General features: G+C 41.0%; 2 protein-coding genes and 1 long non-coding RNA gene across 10 annotated transcripts in view; 2 read left to right on the forward strand and 1 right to left on the reverse strand.

Moving 5' to 3' along the window:
- The window catches only part of tbl1xr1b (tbl1x receptor 1b), a 21,878-nt gene extending 20,292 nt beyond the window's left edge, over positions 1 to 1,586 (forward strand). For all 4 annotated transcript variants that reach the window (XM_034887545.1, XM_034887544.1, XM_034887546.1 and 1 more), the window contains one exon: positions 1,184 to 1,586. In XM_034887545.1, coding sequence (XP_034743436.1) covers positions 1,184 to 1,210 — 27 coding nt within the window. In that variant the 3' untranslated portion in view covers positions 1,211 to 1,586. The remainder of the gene's footprint in view (positions 1 to 1,183) is intronic.
- Positions 1 to 12,030, reverse strand: part of LOC117954073 — a 12,255-nt gene extending 225 nt beyond the window's left edge. Inside the window, exons 1-2 of the long non-coding RNA XR_004658730.1 lie at positions 12,016 to 12,030; positions 729 to 734 (exon numbers count right to left, since the gene is read on the reverse strand). This is a non-coding gene — a long non-coding RNA (uncharacterized LOC117954073). The remainder of the gene's footprint in view (positions 1 to 728; positions 735 to 12,015) is intronic.
- Positions 6,451 to 24,551, forward strand: b3gnt5b (UDP-GlcNAc:betaGal beta-1,3-N-acetylglucosaminyltransferase 5b). 5 transcript variants are annotated; one of them, XM_034887549.1, is made up of 4 exons: positions 6,451 to 6,699; positions 17,185 to 17,437; positions 22,405 to 24,041; positions 24,075 to 24,551. In XM_034887549.1, exon 3 carries the CDS (start codon positions 22,719 to 22,721, stop codon positions 23,880 to 23,882), a length of 1,164 nt encoding a protein of 387 aa, XP_034743440.1. In that variant the 5' UTR covers positions 6,451 to 6,699; positions 17,185 to 17,437; positions 22,405 to 22,718; the 3' UTR covers positions 23,883 to 24,041; positions 24,075 to 24,551. The 5 variants fall into 5 exon arrangements, with proteins under 5 accessions (XP_034743440.1, XP_034743443.1, XP_034743444.1 ...); XM_034887552.1 differs by having other exon boundaries at positions 22,413 to 24,041; XM_034887551.1 differs by lacking the exon at positions 6,451 to 6,699 and adding an exon at positions 13,120 to 13,143.
- Positions 24,552 to 25,718: the final 1,167 nt, after the last annotated feature.

Here is a 25,718-nt window from a genome sequence, read left to right on the forward strand (position 1 = left end):
AGCTGTTTTCTCTCTCTATTTCATTGAGAGAGATGCCGTGTGGACGGAGTTGGGGGCTGTGTGTGTGTGTGTGTGTGTGTGTGTGTGTGTGTGTGTGTGTGTGTGTGTGTGTGTGTGTGTGTGTGTGTGTGTGTGTGTGTGTGTGTGTGTGTGTGTGTGTGTGTGTGTGTGTGTGTGTGTGTGTGTGTGTGTGTGTGTGTGTGTGTGTGTGTGTGTGTGTGCGCGCGCGCGCGCGTGTGTGTGCGCGTGCGTGCGTGCGTGCGTGCCACGTGGTGACACGTGGTGACAGAGAAGCAGAGTGAGAACAGGGAAAGGAAATGCAGCTGAACGAATACGCTGCGTGTTTTAAATAGCGTTAAAAAAGTCATAGCGTGAGTGGCAACTGGAAATACATCTAAAAGTAAAGGCACTGTACTTTAACATACTCCTCCTACAGACACTGTAAATTGTTACCAATGAAAAGGGAACTCTCTGCTAAATTCAATGATATCTCACAAAAACAGGTCATTAGTTAGTAAATGGGACATAGCTTAACCATATGTAGCGGGGCTAACTGTCACCAGTTGAAAAGGAACTCTTTGCTGAGTTCAATGATACCTCACAAAAGCGTTTACCTTCAATTGTTCACCATTTATGAAAGGGGCGTGATCTGCGTACATGGGTGTGGCTAGAGTATAGGGGGCAGCTCAGTATCACATGGAGACCACAGACAGATCCAGACAAACCACTTGTGTCTGAGGCCTGATTAGAAGATTCAGGGATTTCAAATTTGGACCACCTTGCCAAAAGACTTTGGCAAGGTGGTCATAATTGCTTTCTGTTTTGAGCTACAAATAACGTTAGACTCAGTCGCAGTATGGTTAGACTTCTTGTCACTGTTCTAGTTGCTCAGCCTCTTAGGGGAGAGAGAGTGGATGACTGTTCACTTGAGTTTAGTGAAGCAGAAGGCAGAGTCTAGTAGTTACGACTTCATGATATTTCATAAAATACTGACGAAGTGGCGACCGTAATTTAGTAATTGCAGACCGCCACTAAGAAAGTTATTGACTAGTAAGGAAACTTCTTTCCTGCATGTGCCAGTAAAAGGCCTGACGTTGCAGAAACTGAGCCTCTTGCGGTGCAGGAAGTAGGATTGTGTCTTTCTGACTGACTGGCTGACTGGTCTTCCTTCATGTTTTTCTAGGTTTGCGTATTAGACCTGAGGAAATGACACTCATCTTGGGGAGCCATGGACCGACTACGAATGTGTACATAGCCAAAATGATTGACTGTCCCTGCCTGTCCGCCACACTGCTGTAGTCCCATCAGATGCCATGGCCCGCAATTACAGCCAAATGGAGCGTTTACTCCCTTCGTCATATGTATGTACCCAAAAGGACTACACATTCGCCACATACAGTTCTTATGCACATGCGTCAGATATACATCAGGTCTGTATGGACCCCTGTGCTGCTCTCACAGACCTGCAGGAGGAAACCTTTCTCTGTTGTCAAACAGTACAAACTTGTTGGACCCATCACATGCAAACCAAAACACCAAGATTCTTCTCGCTTTCCACTTTTTATCCTTTTTACCAGAATTCTGAAGATTTTTTGTTCTCTTGTTGGTGTGTGCATATTGCATAAATCAGCATTTGGTGTCCTGTGGACATTGTTATTTTAAATTTGGATTTTACTGATATCTGCAAGTTTTATACTACATGTGGGGTGGGAGAGAAGAGGGGCGGGGGTTGAGTAATTTGTCTTTTACAATGGGTGTAAAAAAAGCTGTTTATTGGGTGATCCATTAATCCACTTCTTGGCAGTCTTTAAAGGGATATTTCACTGTTAAAAGATGACTATATCTTTAAACTGGGTTACTTATGTAGTAGAAATGACATTTATTTTTAGAAATTGGTGCTTTCTAGGCCAGGAAAAGCCAGAAAATGTGTTCTTGGCTCATGTGGATGAAATTGCACTTGCTTCGCTGCTCTACAAGTCCACTCTCAATCCACTCCTACCGTTTACAGACATAGACAGACAGTGAGGCATTCAACTCAACTCAAGTGTTTGATTGTCATTTCAACCATATACATAAAACAAAGTTTCAAGATCTGACAGGTGGCCGTTTAACGTTAGCTTTCCACCTAGCTGGAACTCCTGTCTTTATCAGGCGTTTCCGCTTTCACACACACCGCCGTCGATGTCCCCTTACCCGGCTAGAGGCATCAGGTGACACCATTGGCTGAGGTCTCTGTAACAGGCAAAGCTTGCATAGTGTGATGAGTATTCTGTCTAATGAAGTTGCCTGCATATTCTCCGATCTGTACCTATGTATCTTGTTGGTACACATGTACAGTAGTTTGAATGCACATAATTGTTGTAAAGGTTTGCTGCTGAAAAGAGAGAGTTGTAGCTAAGCTCCAAGATGGCTGACACTCTCCTTGCTGTGGGTAAAGAGTCCAACCCCCTATGGTCAGGTTTAAAACATGCGGAACTAGCTAGCTTGTAGTCCACTGCCTCTGGGCAAAAATTGCCTCAGATGATCATCAGAGGCTTGTTTCCAGCGACACAATACAGAGAAATCTAGGGGACATGAGGGAGGGAAGCACAGTCATTCGAAAATACTACCGGATTTCTACTGATACAAAGCTTAATGCTAATCGGTGAGGTATCCCTTTAAGGTAAAAAATGCAGAAGTATAGTTTAGAAAATGAAAATGTTTTTTTAATTGTGTTGCTTCTATTTTTATTATCCAATAGGTTTGGTGCATTTTTGCCATTTTGTTTAACAAAGCTTAAAGCAGTGAATCAGAGGCTGAACATTCCTTTGTTTTTGGAACTTTTATCCTCAGAAATGGTTTTCAGGTGTTCACAATACATCAGGTTAATACAGAGCTCTAAAGAATTCAGAACCTCTAGGCTGAAAGATAATCTTTGGAGCTGTTAAACACCATGTCTTGTTCTAACAGTGGGATGGGCAGAAAGACATCAACCACATTGTGCAGTCGGCTTCCAAGTTTCTGTCACTGAGCTTGTCCCCAATCTGTGTCTCAAGCTTACGAATAGCAGCGGCTGTGCTCTTGTGTCAGTAGTGAGGTAACGTGGCACAGAAATAGCTTGCTTTCTGGCGTTGTGCAGCTTCTTAAATTTGAGTGAGAGATACAGAGAGCAATAGAGATACAGGAAAACAGGCCCACAACCGCTCGCATCCATCTGATGTGAACAATTGATAATCCTTATTTTGCTCGTTTCCTCAGTTAATGGCTTTTTGCTCACCAGTGCTGAATGATAATCAGACTAATATTCTATTTGTGTTTCTGTTTCCCCTGCTTGGTCATTAGACATCAGGACATCCTCTGGAGTGTCCCGTCCGTGCTGGAGTTCAAATCACATTGTGTCATTTTGAGCTGTTGTTTGCGGGGTTCAGTTGGCTTATAAATGTCCTAACTTTTGCTCTGTTTTGTGTGCAGCTTTCATGTCCCGCAAGTACACACACTACAGTCGCGTCTTTGGTTTGTTGTTGTCCAGTTATAACATAAACAAACACACACACACACACTCTAGAGACAGGCTGCGTTCAGGCCTATGCACGTTCTTTATTGAAGTGTTCAGAGTTGACATTTAGAGACAAATCTGTGCTTGTTGCTTTTATATATATATATATATATATCTGTGCTGTCACAGGGGACTCTTCTGAATGCCACTCGTACACTAAGGGTGGATTTTAAAGTTACTGTTTAAAGATGCTTTAAGTCCAGTATGTGATGTTCTTCATCAGAAGTCATGACCATTTTATAAAATACCATTAAACGGTCGTATAGAAAAAAAACAGCAGCGCTTTTGTTTTCTGAACTTTTTACAAAAAATGGAAAAACAGAGATGTGTTCATTTAAGCCATCGTAGACACACATCTTTTTAAAATGCTCTTAAAGATTAACCAGTATTGGTGCAGAAAGTGTGCAGTGAGTAAATAAGAGTACATACAGTAGTGTCCCATCTGCCTCATCGGGGTATATCAAAGCTAAACAAAGCCAAATTCATGGCATTCCAGATCTCATATTGCATCCATAACTAGCAGCTAACGGCTTGATCCACACACACACTCACACACACACACACACACACACACACACACACACACAAACATACACACACACATTTCAGAGGTTTTGCTCAGAATGTTACTTGTTTTAAAGCATTTTGTACTAAAGCTAAAGACTATTTTGAAGTTTGCTTTAATACAGTCAGCAGTGATTGGACTGTACCACAAAGACACTATTTCAAATGATGTCTATGACAGTGGAATGGTATTTTATAATGTTTTGTTTTTAGATGATAATCGTTTTACACTGAATTCGAGTGTTGGCTATCTTGTGTTCCTACCGAAAGTACTAACGTTAATTCTATCTTTGCTATGTTTGAGAACCCTTGAAGGTTTTGTACTTCTCAAAATTTTTGTAATTCTGATTTATTTGTAGCTACTTACACAAAATGAACAAAAAAAATATAAAATCTGGATTTAATTGTCGTTGTATTATAACAGAACGTGTAAATACCAATTTGCTGATTTGTTTTTGTTGTGTTGTCTTTGCCCTCATCTATGTTGTACTCTCTTTCTCTCTCACTCACACGGTTGCAGCCTTCTGATCTGACTGTTGTAATATGACTCAGATTTCAAGGTCTTGAATAAAATCTATTTTGATAATATTGTGTTTGTTCTTAATTTCCATGCAGCTGCACAAACACCGGTTTGTTTATTGAAGGAAATGACTTGTATAAATGTCTTTCTAAAAGTACACACCAATATACACCGTGTGTGATATGTCAACAGAAGGACAGACCATTTTTAGTATTACCACGTGGCTATCACTGCTGTAGGGATTGGCTGTCCATCACTTTGCTCCAGATTAATATCACAATACATTTTGGATAGATTGCCATGAAATCTTGTACAGACAATGTTTTCACGAGGGTTAAGCCCATCCACTTTGGTTATCCCCTGACTGTTAATCTAGCACCACCATGAGTTGTACATTTGGTTTCAGGTTAAATGTTGTGCCAATTATATGATTGATAGCAGTGAAATTTGGTACTGAAATTTCTCTTCAGGATGGTACAAAGTGTTGGTGATCCTTAACTTTTCATCTCGCGCCTTCACCAGGTCAATTGGCAAATGTTAGCATGCTTACAGGCTAAACTAAGATGGTGAACATTATACCTGTTATCATTTTCAGTGTGTGCTTGTTAGCATCCAGATCTTAGCATTTAGCTTAAAAAGCACCACTGTGCCTAAATTTAGCCTCACAGAGCTGCTGGCATGGCTAAAGGCTCTTAGGTCCTTTTGAAATGATGTATAAGAGAAAACAACCACCTCCTCTGCTGTTATTAGGGGTGGGAAAAATAATTGGTTTTAGATGCAAAGCAATTGCAATTCAAATGCTCAATTCTGATAGGTTAATAATTGATTATTAAAAGTAAATTATTAATTAGTTAATTATTGATTTATTTAAAAGTTACTGTCTCCAGATGTACAAATCAGAAAATGGAGTGACGGAAAGAGGATGGGATAATGGACAAAAACTCAGAGTTTAGGCAAGAGTGTAGAAAAAGAACAAAAATGAAAAAAAGAGTTTTGTGTTTGTATATACATGCTCTAATAAGACAAACATAAAATAATTAGGCAAAACACATATAAGCTGTTCATCTACTTTTTTACATTTTATACCATGGTCTGGGTGAATATTCGATTCTGATTGGTTGCATGGTGTCAATTAAAAAGTGATGTAGGACACCTATTAAAGGAGCTTTGGTGAAACTGACTGTTCTAAATGAATGTGCTACATTAAAGGTCCTCTAAGCGATGTTGGGTGACATTACTTCTTGTTGATGTTTGAAGTATTTTCAAACAAAACGAGACGAGCTTGACACTCCCTCCTTCTCATCCCGTCCCCTACCTTCTGTGCTTCCGCACCATAACCCCCCACCAAGGGGGTAAGCCTCTCCTCTCTAAGCGTACCGCCATCACTTGCCGTCAACATCCCATTGACTGCCATTCATTTTGGCACCACTTTGACAGCGAATAACTTTACATCTGAAGCGTTTAAAGAATGTGTCCATTGTTTATTTCTAAAAAAACACAAAAATGTATAAAAGGCTATATATATATATATATTTGATCTTTTACATGCTGTCTCAGCTAGCGGTTAGCCAAATTAGCTGTTAGCTAAACTAATGTTAGCTTGCCGGTGGAGGCCAACGGCAGACCACTTACTCTGGAACAGATTGTGCAGGGTCGTAAATCCTTGTACATCAGGATTATCATATGCGCATGCGCAGAACAGATCGTACAGGCTCGTGCACTAGAAAAGTACTTCTAATATCCTTCCCTGGTTTCCGTCCAGAGCAACGGTAGCTGTTGGTCCATTTCTTTAACTGTCTATGCCCCAACCCCCAAGTTCCTGTCGGTTATTGGCTGGAACGCTGGAACACTGTATGCTTCATGGTGCAGGTTGGCACTTTTGTCTTTTTTTAACAGTTTTCTAGGAACAGACAGCTTGCGGACAGTGAGGAGATGTTTGCTCAATGTGACAACAAATGCAGCCTAAAACACGCATGACATCGCTTAGAGCACCTTTAAAACAAAAAGGAAATGTGGATCTGTTATTTCCAACTCGTCCTCTAAACACCACAGGATGGCGCCAACACCCAAGCTGCAAGAAGTAAGTTACCCCACTCTTCTGGACTGACTTTTGTTTTGTTTCACAGCGAATAACGTTGTCTCACATCCGTTTTAATGTTCATGTTGCTACCTGTTATATTATTAACATGTATTTATTTATTTAATGATATTAACAGTGGTCGGCTGCGGCCGTCAGCTACGTTACACATTGCGGTTACAATTGTTCGTAAAAGTCCTAATATTGTTGTGGGGAATATGACATGGCTGGATAGCTAGCTTGTCTTGTTGTCTAACATACTGTCAATTGTTTTACAGATTGCCAACTGTAAACTACACATTGTTATTGACTCTTTATCTTACTAGCATAGCGTTAGCTTTCTGGCTTGTAGCTAAGCGGACTGTAAATATCTCCCGTTGCTAAGGGAGGCAAGTTGCATCAAAGGTCCATCCTATTACTTGGAGGAGTGAACAACGTTTGCATTGCGTAAGAACTTCATAGGATGGGAATGATTGTTCCAGGTATTAGTCAAGACGTTAGGCGTAACCAGGGAAACGTGGTTATGAAAGAATTATTGTTTGAAAAACTTTAGATTTCGATTGTAAACTAATTAAAATATAAAGTTATGTTTTAAATATATGTTATTTTGCAAGTGACCATGTTATAAACGGCTTAATGCCCTTCGAGGTTTGCATTGTCAGGTATTTATGGACTTCGGAGGAAGCAACCCTCTTCAGCTAAGCCGAGTATGGCTGCAGCCTGTATCGTCCCATGTCATGCCGAGGTGTGTTCAACGGTAAATTCATAGGGTCAAAAATACGAAACCGTGAATTATTTTCCAGATAGAGTCAAGGCTAAGTTTGTGACTACGTTTGTTGCAATCAATTGAAAAACCTTGAAGTAGCCTAGTTAACTATTTTAGCCATAGTTTGCTGATTTATGGATGTTAAATCAGTCCAATCAATGGACGCAGCCATTTCTGTCGACTATTATAACGGCAGGCTTTTTCATGAGGATCAACAAGGATCATGCACACTCAAGAACAAGAATACAAAAATAAACATTTTACACTAGACTCTTTTTTATTTTTATATTCTTTATTGTTTTCACACTTTACTGGAACATTGCTGAAAATACAATGTTCAGCATGGCGCGAGGGCATGAGATGGGAAGCTCCAGGTTGCAGCCATAGATGGAATTCTAATTCTTCTAAGAAGCAAATTATCCCCCTTTAAACATGGAAGACTACGCCCTGCCGTTATCACATACGTGAGCTGTGTCTCCATATACTTATATTGATTTGTGTGTAGACGGACTGTTAAGTATGCTAGGTTTTGGTTTTGGGTTAGCCACAGGGTTTTAACGAATGCTCAGTTGTACAGAAGATCTTGCAAAAGGGGAGGTGGTAGTCCAATGGTCGGAGGAGTGGAGGTAGGCGAGGCGGGCATGAAGTGCAAGGCTGGTGATGTAGCAGGTAGCGTAGGTGACACCGACTCCAAACAACTGTGCACAGAGCGAAAAGGGTGTTAGCACAGGGGTATCCACAACAACAAAAGGTTTCACTAGAACCTCTAGGAGTTTTGGCCAAGAGTATGTTACCACATAAGTGACTGAAACAAACTGGCTCTGGCTGCCTGGATCTCAGGAGTCCTTGGGCTGGGGCTTGGAGAGCCAAGTGCCATAAAGAAAACCAAGCCTGCCCACACACATAACACAAAAAAGGGAACACTAAGACATGGGGCAGCTGTGGCTCAGTGGTAGAGCGGTTGCCTGCCAATCGGAAGGTTGCCCCTGCAGTCATTGTCGAAGTGTCCTTGGGCAAGACACTGAACCCCGAGTTGCCCCCGGTGCTGCGCATCGGAGTGTGAATGTGTGTGAATGTTTATCTGATGAGCAGGTGGCACCTTGTACGGCAGCCCCGGCCACAGTGTGTGAATGGTGAATGTTCCCTGTAGATGTAAAAGCGCTTTGAGCAGTTGTTAAGACTGGAAAAGCGCTATATAAATACAGCACATTTACATTTACATTTACATGAGTCACGGATATGCCGGGACACAGACTTCCTCTTCCTCTGGAATCCTCTCTCTGTGTCCCAGTTTTTTCAACTTACCGCCATCACCAGAGATGGCAAAAGTACTCACTTCCCGTACTCAAGTAGAAGTACAGATACTTGTGTTAAAAATACTCTGGTAAAAGTAGAAGTCATGATTTAACTTCTTCACTCAAGTAAAAATAACCAAGACAGGCTTGGAAATTTACTTAAAGTATAAAAGTAAAAGTAGCCTTGCAAATGACAACCATTTTTTATGCAAAGCTACCAGGACCACACAAATGTTACTAAAGGCCAGCTGACAAACGTCAGTGAACATGGAAAAAGGCTCTTTATATGCCGTTGGCTACATTTTAATGGATGTCTGCCAATAGGCCAAAAACAGCACATATTTATTGTGACAGAGACTGGGACTCCAGGTTTATTCTGACTGAGTAGCAAGATATGAATTCAATTGTGATTCTGTGAGTGTATATTCCCATCCAATTAGATTGAATATGGTATTGATGACGCTAATAATAATAATGGGAACTCCAGTGAAATTATTTTAAACTTGTTAGTGAGGACTAGATTAGGACTGTATTTAAAGCTGATTCTGGTTTCCAACGTCGCCCCAGGTTTGTCTGTTAAAACACGGACGGACACAACTTCTCTCTGTTGATGCTTTATTTCGCTTTATTATCTGCGCTCTTCTCCAACATGCACTCACAGTCACACCTGATAGAAGACCTTTTGTACAATACAAAAGTAATGAGCCAATTTTGTTAAATGTAAGGAGTAGAAAGTACCAATATTTGTATTAAAATGTAAGGAGTAAAAGTAAAAAAGTCACCACAAAAATAAATAGTAAAGTAAAAATATCTGAAAAATCTACTTGAGTACAGTAACAAAGTACAAATACTTTGTTACTCCCAATCTCTGATCATCACAAACTCTCATGTAGCCTACACCCTGGAGGTCGCTTAATGGTTGTGCGAATCAACGGCGTACCCCCACAGACCCCTCTGTGTCTACGCCGGACCCTACGCCATAGCCGGATGTTCTCCTCTCAAAACATGTAACTACACGTCGCTCGGCCGTGGCTTGGTAGCGTTGCATTTCCCCAACTCATTTCCTGGTTCTCCTTATCCATTAGCAATATTAAATCAAGGTGAGGGTTAAGTTTTCCTGCTACAGATGTCTGACCTTGATCAGAAAGCACAGGGGCATCCATAAAACGGCCTTCAGCACTGAGCTAACTATTAAAGGAGCTTCGCTGCTCTTGGAACACGATGACCGAACCATAGTTCAGTTTGATCTGGAACATGACTACCTCTTCTAGTCAGACCAAATTTTGCCCATTTGGTACGTACCGTGGTCCAGGGGAGGATTTGCACCTGTAATTTTGGTTTGGATCAAACTGAAAAGAAAAAAAAAGCACGTTGGTATTTGGTGTTCAAAGCTAGACAGGAAACCAGACAAATCTGTGAGCTCATGCTTAGTTTGCTCTGGGAGATACTTCAGGTCTCTCTCACGTTCAAACTGATTTCCAACTGGCCAGATCCTGGTCCAGTCATTAGCGTTTTTTTCTTATGTGGGGCGGGTTTCTGATGTGGACTGACAACTTGCGGAGCCTTCGCACTTTACGCTAAATAAGTGATGCTTCACCATCACAGCTAATCTCTGCACGCTGAGGTCTGTTCGAATTTGTCCATCGCTCAGTGCTACATCGTGCTTTGTTGTTCGGAGTGGTTGTAGGTCTATCCACCTGGGTCCAGAAGCATTCTGGTCTTCAGCCGTTGAAAACGCCCCTTGGGAGTCAAAAGTCAACCAAGGTCACAGACTAAATAGATAATTTGTGATTTGGTCAGGCGATGACAAACTAGTCAAAGCAGTCTTGCATACACAATTTGTGGTAGCTGTGTCCCAACATGAGTAAGAACATGGGACAAAAATGGAATGCCTCTGTGCCGGCGACAGCTGTGGTCTGTGAGAGTCTGCCTAGTAATGTAAAATTAAAGGACAAATGGGATTTTTTTCCTAGTTTATCTTAATAAAATACTCACAAATATGTGCATTGCTACAGTTATCAGTTGCTGTAATACTTTCTACTGTCCATACTGGCTATGAACTGAAAGATTCCTTTCATGACCTCAGTGAAGCTAATATGAGGCTTCAGCAGCTGAAGTTGACCAAATCAAGTAGGTATCTTAGTCTTTTAAACCCTCTTTGTTTTACTTACTCTATTGCAGCTCAACTAAACAGTCTATGGAAAAACAAAGAATCAGTTTCATAATTAAAAGACTAAAATTGGACTGTACCCAGTTGATTTGACTGTTATCTTTCTTTTTTTTGTCTCCCATCTTTTACTGTACCTCCAAGTGGCCCGAAAAAGGGGTCATTTCGAGGCCGGTATGGAGAAAGGGGGGATCATATCAGCATCTAATAACTCTTAATAACTCCAACTACATCATGTTAATATTGTATTGACGTAGACAATTAAAAAATACAAAACTATTTGTGAAAGAAACAGTAGCTATAAACAGAAAGCAAGTTCTGCAAGCATGAGTGTATATCTGTAAGAAAGTGTGCCCACAAGCTTAACATAGCTGTTTTTACACTTTCCTTGAAAAATCCCATGATGCGTTAGTCATGTGCTCAGCAGGACCTGACTGTCATGTACTGTAGTCTCCTACATCTGTTACCTCCTGACAAGCATTTCTTCTAATCAGGTCACTCAGTATATTTTTAGATATTCATTTACTTTACCAGTCAGTTGCCAAACTCAGGTGAAATTCTGGCCAGCTGCACTGACCAAGGTTTGACTGACTAGAGGCTGCTTGTTTGTCACTGTCTGCACTGAATGGACATTTTCACACACTCTTGAACTTCTTGAGTTTTTTTATATACACACTGACAAAATCTATTACCACATTAAGGCATGCAAATTCCCTAACTGGGTTGACTAATTAGTCACGTAATGGTCTAGGGGTAATTGTCATTCTAGGGTAAATGGCAGTCTGTTTAAAGCCATAAACATCCCACAGTGAACCAGTTTCTTTAAAGGACATTTATATGCTTTTTTATACATACATATGTATATATATATATATAGATATATATAAAAAAATTCAATGCCAAATACTTAAACATGGCTAAAGCCTTAAATAATTCTGTAAATGAATGTAAAAGTAATACAGTTCTTTTTTCTTCTCAAGCTTACGTCAACTTGTGCCGTACACACTGCAGTGTTAACATCTGCTACATGTATCCAAATGGTAATGTCAAAGTAAATCTGTAATCTACGTTACATACATTCCTGTTGGAACATGTTTGATTGTGTAGTTTTTGTTGTAGAAGCTTTTATTGGTGGAAAGTGTTGCTATATTTTGTTACACTTGTTCCCCCCTTGCAATGACGGACGGTACAGAGCTTAAGGAACAGGGTACCTCAGGCATAGGGTGAACCACAGACTATTAAAAATAAATGACGTAGCAACAGTGACAGTTGGGTTGTGGACTATACCTTTTAAAACCTCAAGTTCGGTACGTGACACATTTTGGATGAAAGGTGCTGGGTTGAATGGCGGCCAAGCCGGTCTCTTCTATGGTTTTAATGCCTCTGTGCTAATCTAAACCCTAAATCTGCAAACTTTCCATTAATTTACCAATTAACGCTAGCACTAGCTTAGTTTGCTTAGGTGCTACCAAATGCTGAACAAGTCATTTTAAGGTGACCAAAATGGGCCAATTAACTTTTGATGAAGTGCAAAAACTTTATGGCTCTCCATTAAACCAACAGGTACATGGCTGACAGAGATGGGAAAAGCATCATTTTGGAGAAGGTAACCAAAATGTTTCAAATTAACTGTTGGAGCCATTACAGCACTTTTTTGTTTATATACCACGTATATCTGCAATTTGTTCTGCAATCTGCAGTTTGAACACTGGGTGGCGCATTGCCTTCAAAGGCATTAAGGCAATCAGCATCAGGTGCACAGGTGTGTGGAGAAACGGGGGAGGAAGACCGCTTCTCACCATGACGTGTCAGTCGTGTTAAGGTCTGAATTTGACAAAGGGAAAATAAATGGGTCACAACACCGAAATGCTGACAGGACGTGTGGACATTGATTATTGGCACGCAGAAGACGCGTCCAAGCAAGTTCTTCCCTGGTCCCATCGCATTGGCCTAAAGTAGAAGCTGATTAAAGACACTATAGCTCTATATTAAAGTGAAAAGCTTGTTTAAGGAACTCTCCAGGATCGCCTCTCACGGGATATAACAGCTGATTGAGGACGCCTCCGTGGGATTTCGCAAATGAGAAACACCACCGTGGGATTTCTCTGTCTCGAGGTGGATTGTTTGGACAACCACGACAGCTTCTACTCGTGCAGTAAAGAGAAGGATCCGAACCGGAACCACCAGCTAAGTTTAGTTTGCAAGACCAATTGATAAAGGTAAAACGGTAGCGCTACCATTATCCTATGGCCATAACATTTAAAGTGTGTGCACACAACTTAACGAACAGAACTGGTATTTAAATAAACTGTGGGTTTATCTGTTAAATGTATGTTTATTTCAAAGAGTGTTTTTGATTGTGTGGCTTGGTTATAGATTCTGTATCAGGGGTAAATGAGCGTCATGATGCTGATGAGTTCACCACAGCAGGGCGCAGCCACCGGTGAAACGGTAACCCTATCTGCCTATCTGGCTTGTGAAACAAACAGAAAGGCCAAATACAAGAGTTAATTCAGGACAGAACAGAACACGGATGTGCGTTGTTCTTTTGACAAATAGAGAACTCTGTGCAAATAAGACGAACACATCTCTGGTAAAACTCTTACCCCCCGCAGAAAAAGAAAAACATGAGATCTGGTTCAAAGCAAAGACGCTGTTAATGAGTTTATGGAAAACGTGAACAAGTGGTTGGCAAATGCAAACATTCCCAAATCTTTCTGAAAATATGAAGTAGGAGTGTGATGTGTGTGTGAAGTGAAACCTGATGAACCTGAGGAATGTTTCTGTACAACACTCTTGCCAGTTCATCTTCTAATCTACTGCATCAGCACGCATTCAAGCTGAGGCAGAGAGAGCGGCGCTTGACGCTCGCGCCCCAGCTTCAAAGGAGAAGCACGCGCTGGAAGAGCAAACAGAGGAGCTACGGAGAAGAAAGGAAAGGCTGGAGCTCGACACGGAAATAGCCGCTTCTGATGCTAAATTAGCAGTTTTATCCGCTTTGAGTCACCAAGCTCGCTCAAGCACCCAGTCAAATGGAATGGAATCTTATTTTGAAAAAGGAGCAAGGTTAAAGGAAACAGTCACGTCACTAAATCCACAAGCAGATGCCTATAAATTGTGCTGTGTCTAACTGTGGAGCAGAGTACAGAGACGTTCTCTTAACAGTCAGCGTCTACAGGGTCCTCATCCTACCAGTTCTTTGTTAGGAGTCATTACACCTTTCAGACAAGAATAATGGCTGACATTAAATCCATGTTCCACCAAGTTAAGGTAACCAAAGATAATCAAGATTTCTTGTGGTGGCCAGAGGGCAATTTAAATCAAGAACTTGTGGAATACAGGATGACATGATGCATCTGTTCGGGGCAGTATCCTCTCCCAGCTGTGCTTGTTACGCTCTACAAAAGACTGCAGAAGATCACCAGAACAGTTTCTCCGATGAGGTAAATAGTACAGTCAACCGGAACTTTTACATGGATGATAAGGCTGTGAAAATGGTTCATGATCTGACAGCGGTTTGTCCTAGAGAAGGTGAATGCATTCAAGTTGGGTTGATGTTTTGGACAACTCACTCATAGCCAATTACATCACTTATCACTTATCAGACAGGAGAATAGATTTCAAACCTTTTGTGGGAACTGGATCTCTACCATCCGCAGAGCAACGGATGTCTCTCAGTGGAGGTACGTTCATACCACCCAGAATCCTGCAGCTGAAGCTTCAACGGGTTAACAACAGTTTTTCGACAAACCAAAGATGGATGGAAGGCCCTGGATTTCTGTGGAGCAGTACACTTGGACGTTGCTTACTCTTTTTATACTGACTCATTTATCAATGCTGTGCGCAGGTTTGCTTGTATAAGAGGACAAGTGTCTTATCTACGTTCCGACCAGGAAACTAACTTCATTGGTGCTGAAAGGAAGCTGAGAGAAGCTCTTGTTGTTTAAAATGATCAGAAAATATAAAAAGGCCTTTCTACAAGAAGGGATAAAGTGGAGCTTCAACACACCAACAGCTGCTCATCATGGTGCGTGGGCATGAATAATAAGGATGGTTCGATGGATTCTAACATCAGTTTTACATCAACAAACCCTGAATGATGAAGTATTCCATACAGTTCTGTGTGAAGTCGAGGCCATTCTAAATGATCGGCCCATCACCAAGTTATCTGAAGACCCCAATGATCTGGAGGCTTTTACGCCCAAACATCTACTTACATTGAAAAGAAAACCAGTGTTACCCCTTGATTGTTTGAAAAGGGAGATTTCTACATCAAAAGGAGGTGGAGACAAGTGCACTACATCTCTGACCTTTGTTGGACGCGCTGGCTAAGAGAATACTTACCTTTTTGCTACAGGAGCGGCAAAGGTGAAGTAAGGAGAGGCAGAGTCTTATGTCTGGAAACATCGTACTTATTGCGGATCCTACAGCCCCACGCAGTTCCTGGTTACTTGGAAAAATCCTAGAGACATATCCAGACCGGAAAGGACTGGTGCGTGCTGCACAAGTACAAACGAAAACCAGCATAGTGGACAGGCCGGTGACCAAACGTTGTCTTCTGCAGGAAGCTGCAACATAAGTTGTAGTACACAGGTACTACTGATTTTTTAATGTGTTGATTTATTTCAACTGGTTTGTTGGCTCCATTGTGTAAAAATGTATTAAATTGTTTAAGCCCTCCTGCCATTAACAATTAGGGGCTGGTGTGTTGGAGCCATTCCAACACTTTGTTTTGTTTTTATACCACATAGAAAATCTTCAATTTTATGTTTGAACACTGGGTGGTGCATTGCTTGGATAGGCATAAAGGTATATAGCCTCAGGTACACCGGTGTGTGGAGAAACGGGAAAGGCAGACAGCTTTTTACCATGTCTGACGTGTCAGTCGTGTTAAGGTTTGAATTTGTCAAAGGGTAAATAAATGGGTCACAGCATCGAAATGCAGACAGGACGTGTGGACATTGATTATTTGCAGGCAAAACACCAGTCTAAGCAAGTTCTCCCCTGACACCTCCGCATTGGCCTAATGGAATGTAAAATTAGGTTTTAAAGCTGCAAGCAGTGTTGGGCGGGCCCTCGCTCTTTTCGGCCCTGCATTTGCGCGGCACTCAGACACTGCAAAAAATCACCAATGAAAAGAGGACTCTCTGCTGAGTTCAGTGATACCTCACACAAGACTCTACGTACATACAGTTCATTAGCTGTAAAATGGTTCGTGGCCAAAGCATATGGGGCGGGCAAACCTTTACTAATAAAAAAGGAAGTCTCTGCTGAGTTCATTGATACCTAACATAAGACTCTGCCTCAAACGGGTCACCATTTATGAAAGGGAGGATGACCTTAGCATAAGGGTGCCGGCCAAACCATCACCAATGAATTCTTTCTGTTGAGTTTAGGGTAAGGCTCCAGTGAGTTTTTTTTATTTATTTTTTTGTACGTCTTGCCATGCTACATATGTGTACCAAGTTTTGTGAGTCTAGGTTAAACGCATTGCAGGGTCTCAATTTTTTTAAGGGGGCGCTAGCGACCCATTTTTGTAAAATACATAAATTTTCATCGGACTTGATGCGACCGCCAATTTTGGTGATTATTTGAGTATGTTAAGCCCCTGAAAAAGGCAAATAATTTGCCAAAGGAAAGGTTTCACTAGGGGCCTTGTTGCTGTTGGCACTCGGGCCCTTATTATGAACCTGAAAATGAGCATAATATGAGCACTTTAAAACAACAAGTGGCGCCAGTGGCAAAGTCAGAAACCTTCAGGATACATCATCTGGGAACCATGAATGTCCAAATGTTGGTCCAATTCATCTAGTATCTGTTGAGGTATTACTGGATAACTGAAAACTTTAGCCCAGTTTCCACCGTGTGGTATGGCTCTGCTCCATGGCTCACTTTTTTTGTACCAGTACTTTTCTCTTTTATTTATGGTTCAACTGGTCATAGAATTTTCCTTTTAAGTCTATGCTGGAAAATAAATCCTTTACCAGCAATAAAACATACGGAACATGTCCCTCCATTTCCCCAAAACTGATGATTATTTTGATAACTTTACTTTCTAAAAGCCTGCACATAAAGGCTTTTTTTGTTTAGCAAAGCAGTTTAAACGAAACCACTGTTGCAAAGAGAAGGAAGACATTCTTTTGGATAATTTAAAAATAAATCTGTCATCCTGCCTTTTTTTTGTGTGTTGCCTATGCAGAGCATAAAGATGAGATATAGAGGGCAAGCCTTCCTTTCATAATTTTCCGTCTCTCTACAAGCACCACCCACCCACCCACAGAGACTGCAGACCACCCCCAGGAAAGGGAAGGTGGGAGGGGATAGAGAAGAACCGCGGCAACCAGCACATAAGTAACTTACAGTCTACACAGAGGGCAAAGGGAGGGATCAGGAAAAAGGATTGGTGGCTGCGTTTGACAAGCTTTTCACTTCCTGTCATCTTACGGAAAAGTAAACTTAAAACAGAGAGGTGGAGACTGTTGCTTGGATTCACACACATTTTCTTTTTTGCCGGTGAGTGATCAATTCAAGTGATAAGTGTATAGTTACCTCTTCCTTTGTGTGTTTCAAATCTGTTCATATAAATGGAGACTTTGGAAATATGCTTGGGGGGTGGTTCACTTTCATAATGCCGGTATAGCTGTAACAATTCCAAATTTTACTGTAAAATGAACTTTCTCAGAAATGATTGCGGTTAACAATAAAATTGTCTTTCGGTCAAATGTAAACAATTATTTATGTATCACTTTTTTAAATACAAAGTTTTAAACAAATCCTAGGATATCTTTTGGTTTTATAACTGTTTTGTGAGCCAGAGAATGTAGTAACACAGTACACAGCCTATAAGGTAAACTACACCTTTGTAACCATACGCCCTGTATCATTATTATTGCTAGCAACGTGGATGAGGTAATTAATTGCAGTTAAACAAAGAAACTGTGATTATGTAAATAAAAATAATTGACATTTGGCAATTATGTAATAATTGTTACTGGCCTAGACGCTTGTTATAGATGCAGTTGAGATGGATGGGGATCAACACTTGTATATGTGCTTGATGTTATACATAGTAGTACAGCACTTGGCTAGAGTGAGTGAGAGCAGAACAACCTTTTTAACAGGAAATGATACTCGCAACAGTAATCTTAAATCATCCTATGATCTACATTGTGCACTGAAACCATTACCAGACACAACAAAATACTTATCTAACAAAAACTATAAAGGAATATTTAAAGTACTGAAAATGTCAAAGTACAACAGATTAGCACATAACATCTTATGCTGAAAAAAGGCCCGGCTAATTATGCACAGTTAATGTTATTTTATTATAACACTTTGCACCTATCTTATAAAAAAACTTGCTGTGCTTAAAGCATTCAAAATTCAAGAACTTGCTTTACCATAAAAAACAAAACTACTCCCTTCTAGAGAAATAGTCTTTTAAGAAAATGGATTCTTTGGGTTATCTGGAGTAACAGGGACATTGTTTCTAGGTAAAGGTGTTGCTATCAAATGCTTTTTAAACGCTTTTAATTTTGTGGATGGGGTAAAAGCAGAAATCACAAAACCTGCCCACAAAATCCCCAAACTCTCTCCTTGGTTAAGTAATACTACAGCACACAAAATTGATACAAATGATCAAAATAATGTATCACTAAATTATTATTATGTTTTAACCCTTGTGTTGTCTTCACTTTTGGGACCCTCTCATATCTTTCGGGTCAAATTGACCCGTGACTTATTTGGGGTTTTACTTAAATTTTACTTCATAATTTATTAATAAATATTGTCTTTATCTCCCTTTTCAAACAATTGATATACCATATTTTCAGGTAATACCATCAGTCTCTACTAGAACACAATAAAAAATGGAAGTGGGGTTTGTTTTTTACCATAAGGTTATAATTCATGTTAAAATTCACTGTAGAAAAAACATAAGGGTCCTATCCAGAATAGTGTTCTGAATTGAGTCAGGAATACATGTTTATCACAGAAAATAAGGACAGGAAGTTGATTTTCAGGTAGACAAAATGTAACTTGTACCATGTTTCTTCTTGTAAAATTTGAATTGATCAATTTGACCCGAATACCATACATGGGTTAAAATAAAATACATGATAATGGAATGGGAAATGAAGTAAAACAAGTAATTCTAATTCAAATTCTCTCTAAATACATTCTACACAACCTGATATCACATTTCAGGCATTTAGTGGCCTCTATGTGTCTGACCTTACCTTCAAGTACAGTTCTAAGACCTCAAACTTCACAAGCAACCTATTTTACGATTGCAAAAGCCCCATAACTGTGCCATTACACCACGGTATGACAGGGCAAAATAATAGAAGAGAAAAAGAGAAGTGCCTCCTTCCCAAGAGACCAAAAATAACCTCAAATAAGGAAGTATTCTTCATGGTGTACTGCCTAACAAAGTAGTCCAGGATAACAAATGAAATACGATAGTTCACAGTGAGTGAGTTGCTAGACCTAACAGGGCATGTCTCGCAATTCATGAGGACGTGTTTTTTTTTTCCTTCAGTTTAAACCTTGGGAAAAACACAATATCTTAAAGTAGTTTGTTGCAAATTACTTTTTTGTTTGTTTGGCAAAATACAAATTACAAAATACTCAAATAGAATTAAATACATAATACATTTAATAGGAATGCTGGCCATCTCTGAGCAAAGAAGAGTGAAAAAGAATTCTAGCAACTTGCGTGTGCCATCGGTTAATGAAAGGAATGACCAGTTGTTTTGCCCCGTGACATGCTCATAAACATCCCTTATACTCTCATGTGCATATGTAGGCCACAGTCCAGCAGATATGGAGACTTATCTCCTAATTAGCCAGTTTAAAGCCATCACCTTTCGGTAGATCAGTGACAAGAGTAAGCGTTAAGGGATCAAAGAACTTAGTGAAAGGAAACGATTTGAAGTTTAAGTGTATAACTAAATAACGTTTGTGTTACAGTGTTTTCTGTGTAGAAACAGGAGGCTGATGTAAAACCAGAGGTGAGGCAGAGTTTCTCATTATCAGGCAGAGAGAAAAGAGAGCCATTCTAAGCCAGTGACCCCATTAGGCACAGGCCATCCAATGATGTTTAAAAAGCTCTCGGGGTGCGGTGGGAGTCCCAGGCCCCGGGCCCATCATGATCCCCCCTTGCTTTTAGCCCAAGCCCGCCCGGAAGCAGGTTATTCTCGTCCCGCATTGTGCTGCCGAGCATATCTGACACTATCCATTGTATCCAAAAGCTTTCCATGACTCTCAGCAATTTCAGTGGGTCTCGGACCTTAAATCCCTCCATTATGGACTAGCTTGCAATGCCACATTTGCTGTGTTGGCTTTTGTATTCAGTCAATCCCTCTCTTTCACCCCACCCTAACTTTTGACTTTTCCGCTAACGTTACTACTCTTGCACTCTTGCACACTGAAAACAGGCTGGTGTTGCCAAAATTCAGATCCAACCACAACTAGGTCGCCGTTTTGCATAGTTTCAGTTGCTAGAAACTGCATCAATGATCTGAGCATGCACACATCTCTTTTTGGAATGAGAGAACTGTTTTTATGATTTCATTGTATCAACATTTTTATAGGATTTATTTCCATTGACATCCTGAGGGGATGAATAGCTTAAATTGCTGGCAGAATGATCATATATTTATGGTCATTACAAATGGTGCGCCACATGCTTTCAAAATCATTACCCAACATGTTAGACCAGAAAAAAAGCTTCTAAACAGAGATGGCAGAAGTACCTACTTCCCATACTCAAGTTGAAGTACAGATACTTGTGTTAAATACTCTGGTAAATTTAGAAGTACTGATTTAACTTTTTTACTCAAGTGAAAGTAACAAAATACAGGCTTGGAAATTTACTTAAAGTATAAACGTAAAAGTAGCCTTGCAAATGACTGATGTTTTATGCAAAGCTACCAGGACCAAACAAATGTTAGTGCAAGCTGACAAACTTCAGTGGACATGGAAAAAGGCTCTTTATATGCCGTTGGCTACATTTTAATGGAGGTCTGCCCGTAGGCCAAAAACGGCACATCATTATTGTGACAGAGACTGGGACTCCAGGTTTATAAGATACAATTAGACACTAACAATAATACAGTAACTACATTGAAATTATTTGAAATGTATTAGTGAGGACTAGATTAGGAATGTATTTAAAGCTGATTCTGGTTTCCAACTTCAACTTCTCTCTGTTGATGCTTTATTACAACAGGACAAACATGTGCATGGCTCTGCTATGGCTGTGTGTTTGTGTGTGGTTCTCCAAAGAAATAAATAACATTGTAAAGGCTACCATACACAATGCATAGGAATCATAAATATGCTAATAAATAATAATAATAAACCCACTATTAATTGCATTATCTTTATGCAGTGTAGTCTAACTGTGGCATGTAGATAATGCACCTAAAATAAAAACGTGAGCAAGACCGTTCAACAATCACCATTATACATCACCAGCCAGGTGCAATCTAGCTAACAGGTGAAGAACACAAACAACAGACTCAGCGCAGTTTCTGAGATATATTTACAACCTGGCAAACAGTACCTTGGCTTCAAATGCGCCATTAAGCAGCGAAATCCCACATTTTTGACAACAGAAAGGGGTTGGTAACCCAGTACAATCAACTCCAAAACTTTGTTGGTCATCGTTGTTGCATTTTGACTGTCTTTGGGGAATATATCTCGTCGCTGGAAGGCAGTTTCCAGAGTTTGGTGCCGCAATTCGTCCTTTTTTTTTTCCACCGTAGCTTTTGTAAATTCGTTGAGCTTTTTAGCAAGACGTGTCTTCAAATGTTTAATTAAGTTGCTGGTGTTGAAATTTGCAACACTCGTGCCACCTCTTGAAATTGCTTCTTTGCATATGTTGCATGTTGCCGTCTTACCAGTGGGAACATCCCCTGTGAAGTACTGCCAACATGATGCGCTAATGTTAGCTTGTTTTAAGGCGGCGTTAGGTGATCAATTCTTCTTCGCCCCGCTAAAACAGCAGCGCAACACTTTTTAAGAGCGGCGAAGAAGAACTGTGTCCGAGCTAACGGAGCTAACCAGTAAATAGATTCCTATTTCTGATAGTTTATGTGGTATCGGATCGGTGCCTGTACTCCAGTACTCGCCAATACCGATGCCAGCATTTTTGGCAGAATCGGAGGTATTTCCGAAACTGGAATTGGAACATCTCTACTCACAATCACACCTGATAGAGGACCTTTTGTACAAAACTAAAGTAACAAGCTAATTTGGTAAAATGTAACAAGTAGAAAGTATCGATATTCGTGTTAAAATGAAAAGTAAAAAGTCGCCATAAAAATAAATAGTAAAGTAAAAATATCTGAAAAATCTGAAAAATATTTGTACTTTGTTACTTCTCATCTCTGCTTCTAAACAAGGAAGAGGCATTAGGAAATAAAATGCCAGCCAAACTCTGTCATTATAGTAAGTGTGCTCTCTCTTCTCAGTACTTTAGGAGGACTTCATGGGTGAAAGAGGAATCTTCAGCTCTTGGGTGATTGATGTGAGGGAGTCTGCTGCGATGGAGGGACTTTCCCAGCAGACCCAGTGATTCCCACTGCCGCCTTTGCCTCCTGCTAAATGTGGAACGCCTAGGATGGAAGACCCACCAAGTGCTGCTCTGAGGCACTGGAACAACACTCTCAACCTCCACAACCTCGACCATCTCGCCTCCTCCTTGGAACACACTTGCACAACCAGCTGCTTCACCGCCATCCCCGACCAGACAGGGGCCACCGTCACCGGGTGACAAGATTCCAGGATGTTTATAAATTTCCGCCGGATACGAAAATGCCAGTGTGTGCAGCTGATGACCACCTGCCTGGTGCTGTCAGTGGTGATGGTTTGCTGGGAGCAGCTGGACAACAGTGTCATCAGCCACGTCAAGTCCTACTCCTACCGCTACCTGGTAAACAGCTTCACCTACATTAACAGGAGCCTTACTATCTCACATGAGCAGGCCAGAAGCTTCAGCAACTTCAGCTACCTGCTGGACCACCCGGATAAGTGCGCCGGCAAGGACGTCCTCCTCCTCCTCTTTGTCAAAACATCCCCAGAGAACATTAAGAGGCGAAACGCCATTCGATCCACCTGGGGTAATGAGACCTACATCCAAAACACCCTGGGAGTGACAGTCAAGGTGGTGTTTGCCTTAGGAGCGCCTCGGACCAGGAAGGAGGAGCCTTCATGGAGCAAGAGGAGCGGTGTTGGTTTTCAGCAGCAGCTCATCCACGAGGACCATCTCCATGGTGATTTGATCCAACAAGACTTTCTAGACTCCTTCCACAACCTGACTCTGAAGCTGATCCAACAGTTCCACTGGATGCACAGCCGCTGCGCACACGCCCGCTTCCTCATGACCGCTGACGATGACATCTTTGTCCACATGCCCAACCTGGTGAGCTACCTGCAGGACATGAGCAGCAGAGGCGTCGTAGACTTTTGGGTTGGTCGCGTGCACAAAGGGGCGCCGCCAATCCGCAGCAAAGACAGCAAGTACTATGTGCCCTATGAGATGTACCAGTGGTTGTCATACCCTGACTACACTGCTGGGGCTGCGTATGTTGTCTCCAGGGACGTAGCTGACAAAATATACCAAGCCACGTTGACCCTGAACGCCTCTCTTTACATTGACGATGTGTTCATGGGCATCTGTGCCAATGCCGCTGGTGTGTCACCCCAGGAGCATGTCTATTTCTCGGGTGAGGGCAAAGCACCCTACCACCAGTGTATCTACAACCAGATGATGACCTCACATGGTCATGTGGAGGATATCTTTGACCTGTGGAAGGCAGCAACCCACCCGCAGGTGAAGCAGAAGACCTCTGGACTCCTAGGGAGGCTTTACTGCACAGCTGTGAAAATGGTTCTCCTTTGTAAACCATACTATTTTAACACCTACCCATGCAAAGCAGCCTTTTGGTAGGAGAATGTAGGGTTTGCGTGCATGTGACCGAGCGAGAGGGAGTGTGTCATGGTCACAGTGAAAGGAAGATCATTGATGCAAATATTACCTCAAAACACTGGAGTATATGTTCTGTTTCCAGAGGCAAAGAGACCAGAGGATTCATGTTTGTTACTGTTGGTGAGAAATCAACAACCCATCAATGACAACAAGTCATGGTGGTTTAATAATTTAATAACAATGGCTTTGCATTGACCACAGAATGTGGTCCAAAAAGGTCCTTAAAAAAGATGCTGCTTACATGTCATCCCTACACAAACTCACCGGGCTCACTAATGGAATATTAGTTGTTTTCCCTCTTAGCCATTTGGTTAAGAGAATACTTCCTCTTTGTCTTGGATTTTATTTCCAGTTCTGTGCCTCACAAAAGAGTGGCCAAAACATTGAAGTACTACATTTTCTTAATTTAAGGCCACCTCTCTCACTGGCGTTTACTTATTTTATTATCTTAATAGAGACAGAGCGCACTTATACCCACCCACACCGGAGGGGGAAAACAATGTGAAGGTCACTTGTCAATTTTATCTGCTAACAAAGAAAAATGCCTAACACGTGCCTTGTGGTGGGTTGCACTAACAACAGGGTGAAGAACCCATGAACTAAATTTGTATGAGCTGCCAAACTCACCCCAAAAAAGAAGGTTTCATGAAAACTGTGGAGACATGCAATAAGACATGAGAGCTATGAGCAGGAAGAAAAGGAAAACTGGGATCGTTGTCAGGGTTGGGCATCGTTTGGATTTAAACGATTCTGATTCCAACTGCGATTCTTCCTTTCGATTCCGATCCTTTTGAGAGATGGAGTTGAAACGGGTCACATCCTTATTTCACAAATAAGAACGTTTTATTTTGATGTAATGCTTGTTTGCAGTTTTACCGGGATTTTTCAACATAGCATAAAGCCACACTAGAGTGCTGCTAACTGCTCTCCAAGGCTGCAACACAACAAGCGTCTGGCTAAGGCTAAGGAAACCAAAAATTAGGAATCGTAATTTTATAATCCTTACACTCAGTATGCCCTAATGTTACATGTGCAATGACATTTATCATCACAGTTGTCATCACAACATCAGTTGTCAGTTTTAGGCTAACTATATTTCTGTAAATTAGGTTAAAGCATTTTGACAGTATGCAACTTTAGTTATAGTTGAATATGGATAAATTAGAAAGCTATGCAGTATACAGAGGTGTAGTCCTTCCCTTTCCGGTGGACCCAATGAGACCTTATTTCATAAAAAAAATAGTTACAGTAATGAACAGGGAGAGATTTTTTTTTGATCCCGTTTGAATTGAGCCACGAATTACACACGTGATGTACGTCACCTTGCTTGCTGCTCGGCTCGCTCGCACACCACCTAGCTTAGCTATGTTCACACAACACGTCTAACGTTATCTTGTCTTTTTATTGGCCAGGAAGTGAGAGACGAGACAGATCCGCTGCTTGTTTGAGTAATGTTACACCCCGGTACGAAGAGCTTTAAGAGAAATTTAGACTTTCTTGACTTGCAGAATCATCTTTTAAATTGATGGACATCATAAGTGTAATTCATAGTTTACTTCAAACGGGATCAAATAATTATTTGTCTTTCGCCATTCACAACCCTTTTTAAACAAAATCATAAACTTGAAATTGGGTCCCATGGTGGTCCACCTGGGATTCACCTCTCTGTTGTGTTTGCAGGTGCCTTGCTAACACATAGCTAACATTACCTTACTAATATAACGTGTCCTCTCTGGTAGACATAGGTTGCTTGGACAATCATTTGACATGCCTAAGAATGTTTTTTGCTAGCTACAG

The sequence above is a fragment of the Etheostoma cragini genome, chromosome 12, assembly GCF_013103735.1.
Source record: "Etheostoma cragini isolate CJK2018 chromosome 12, CSU_Ecrag_1.0, whole genome shotgun sequence".
Classification (NCBI taxonomy): domain Eukaryota; kingdom Metazoa; phylum Chordata; class Actinopteri; order Perciformes; family Percidae; genus Etheostoma; species Etheostoma cragini.

Coding starts and splice junctions, on each gene's coding strand:
- b3gnt5b (XM_034887549.1), top strand. CDS start 22,719: ATGTTTATAAATTTCCGCCGGATACGAAAATGCCAGTGTGTGCAGCTG.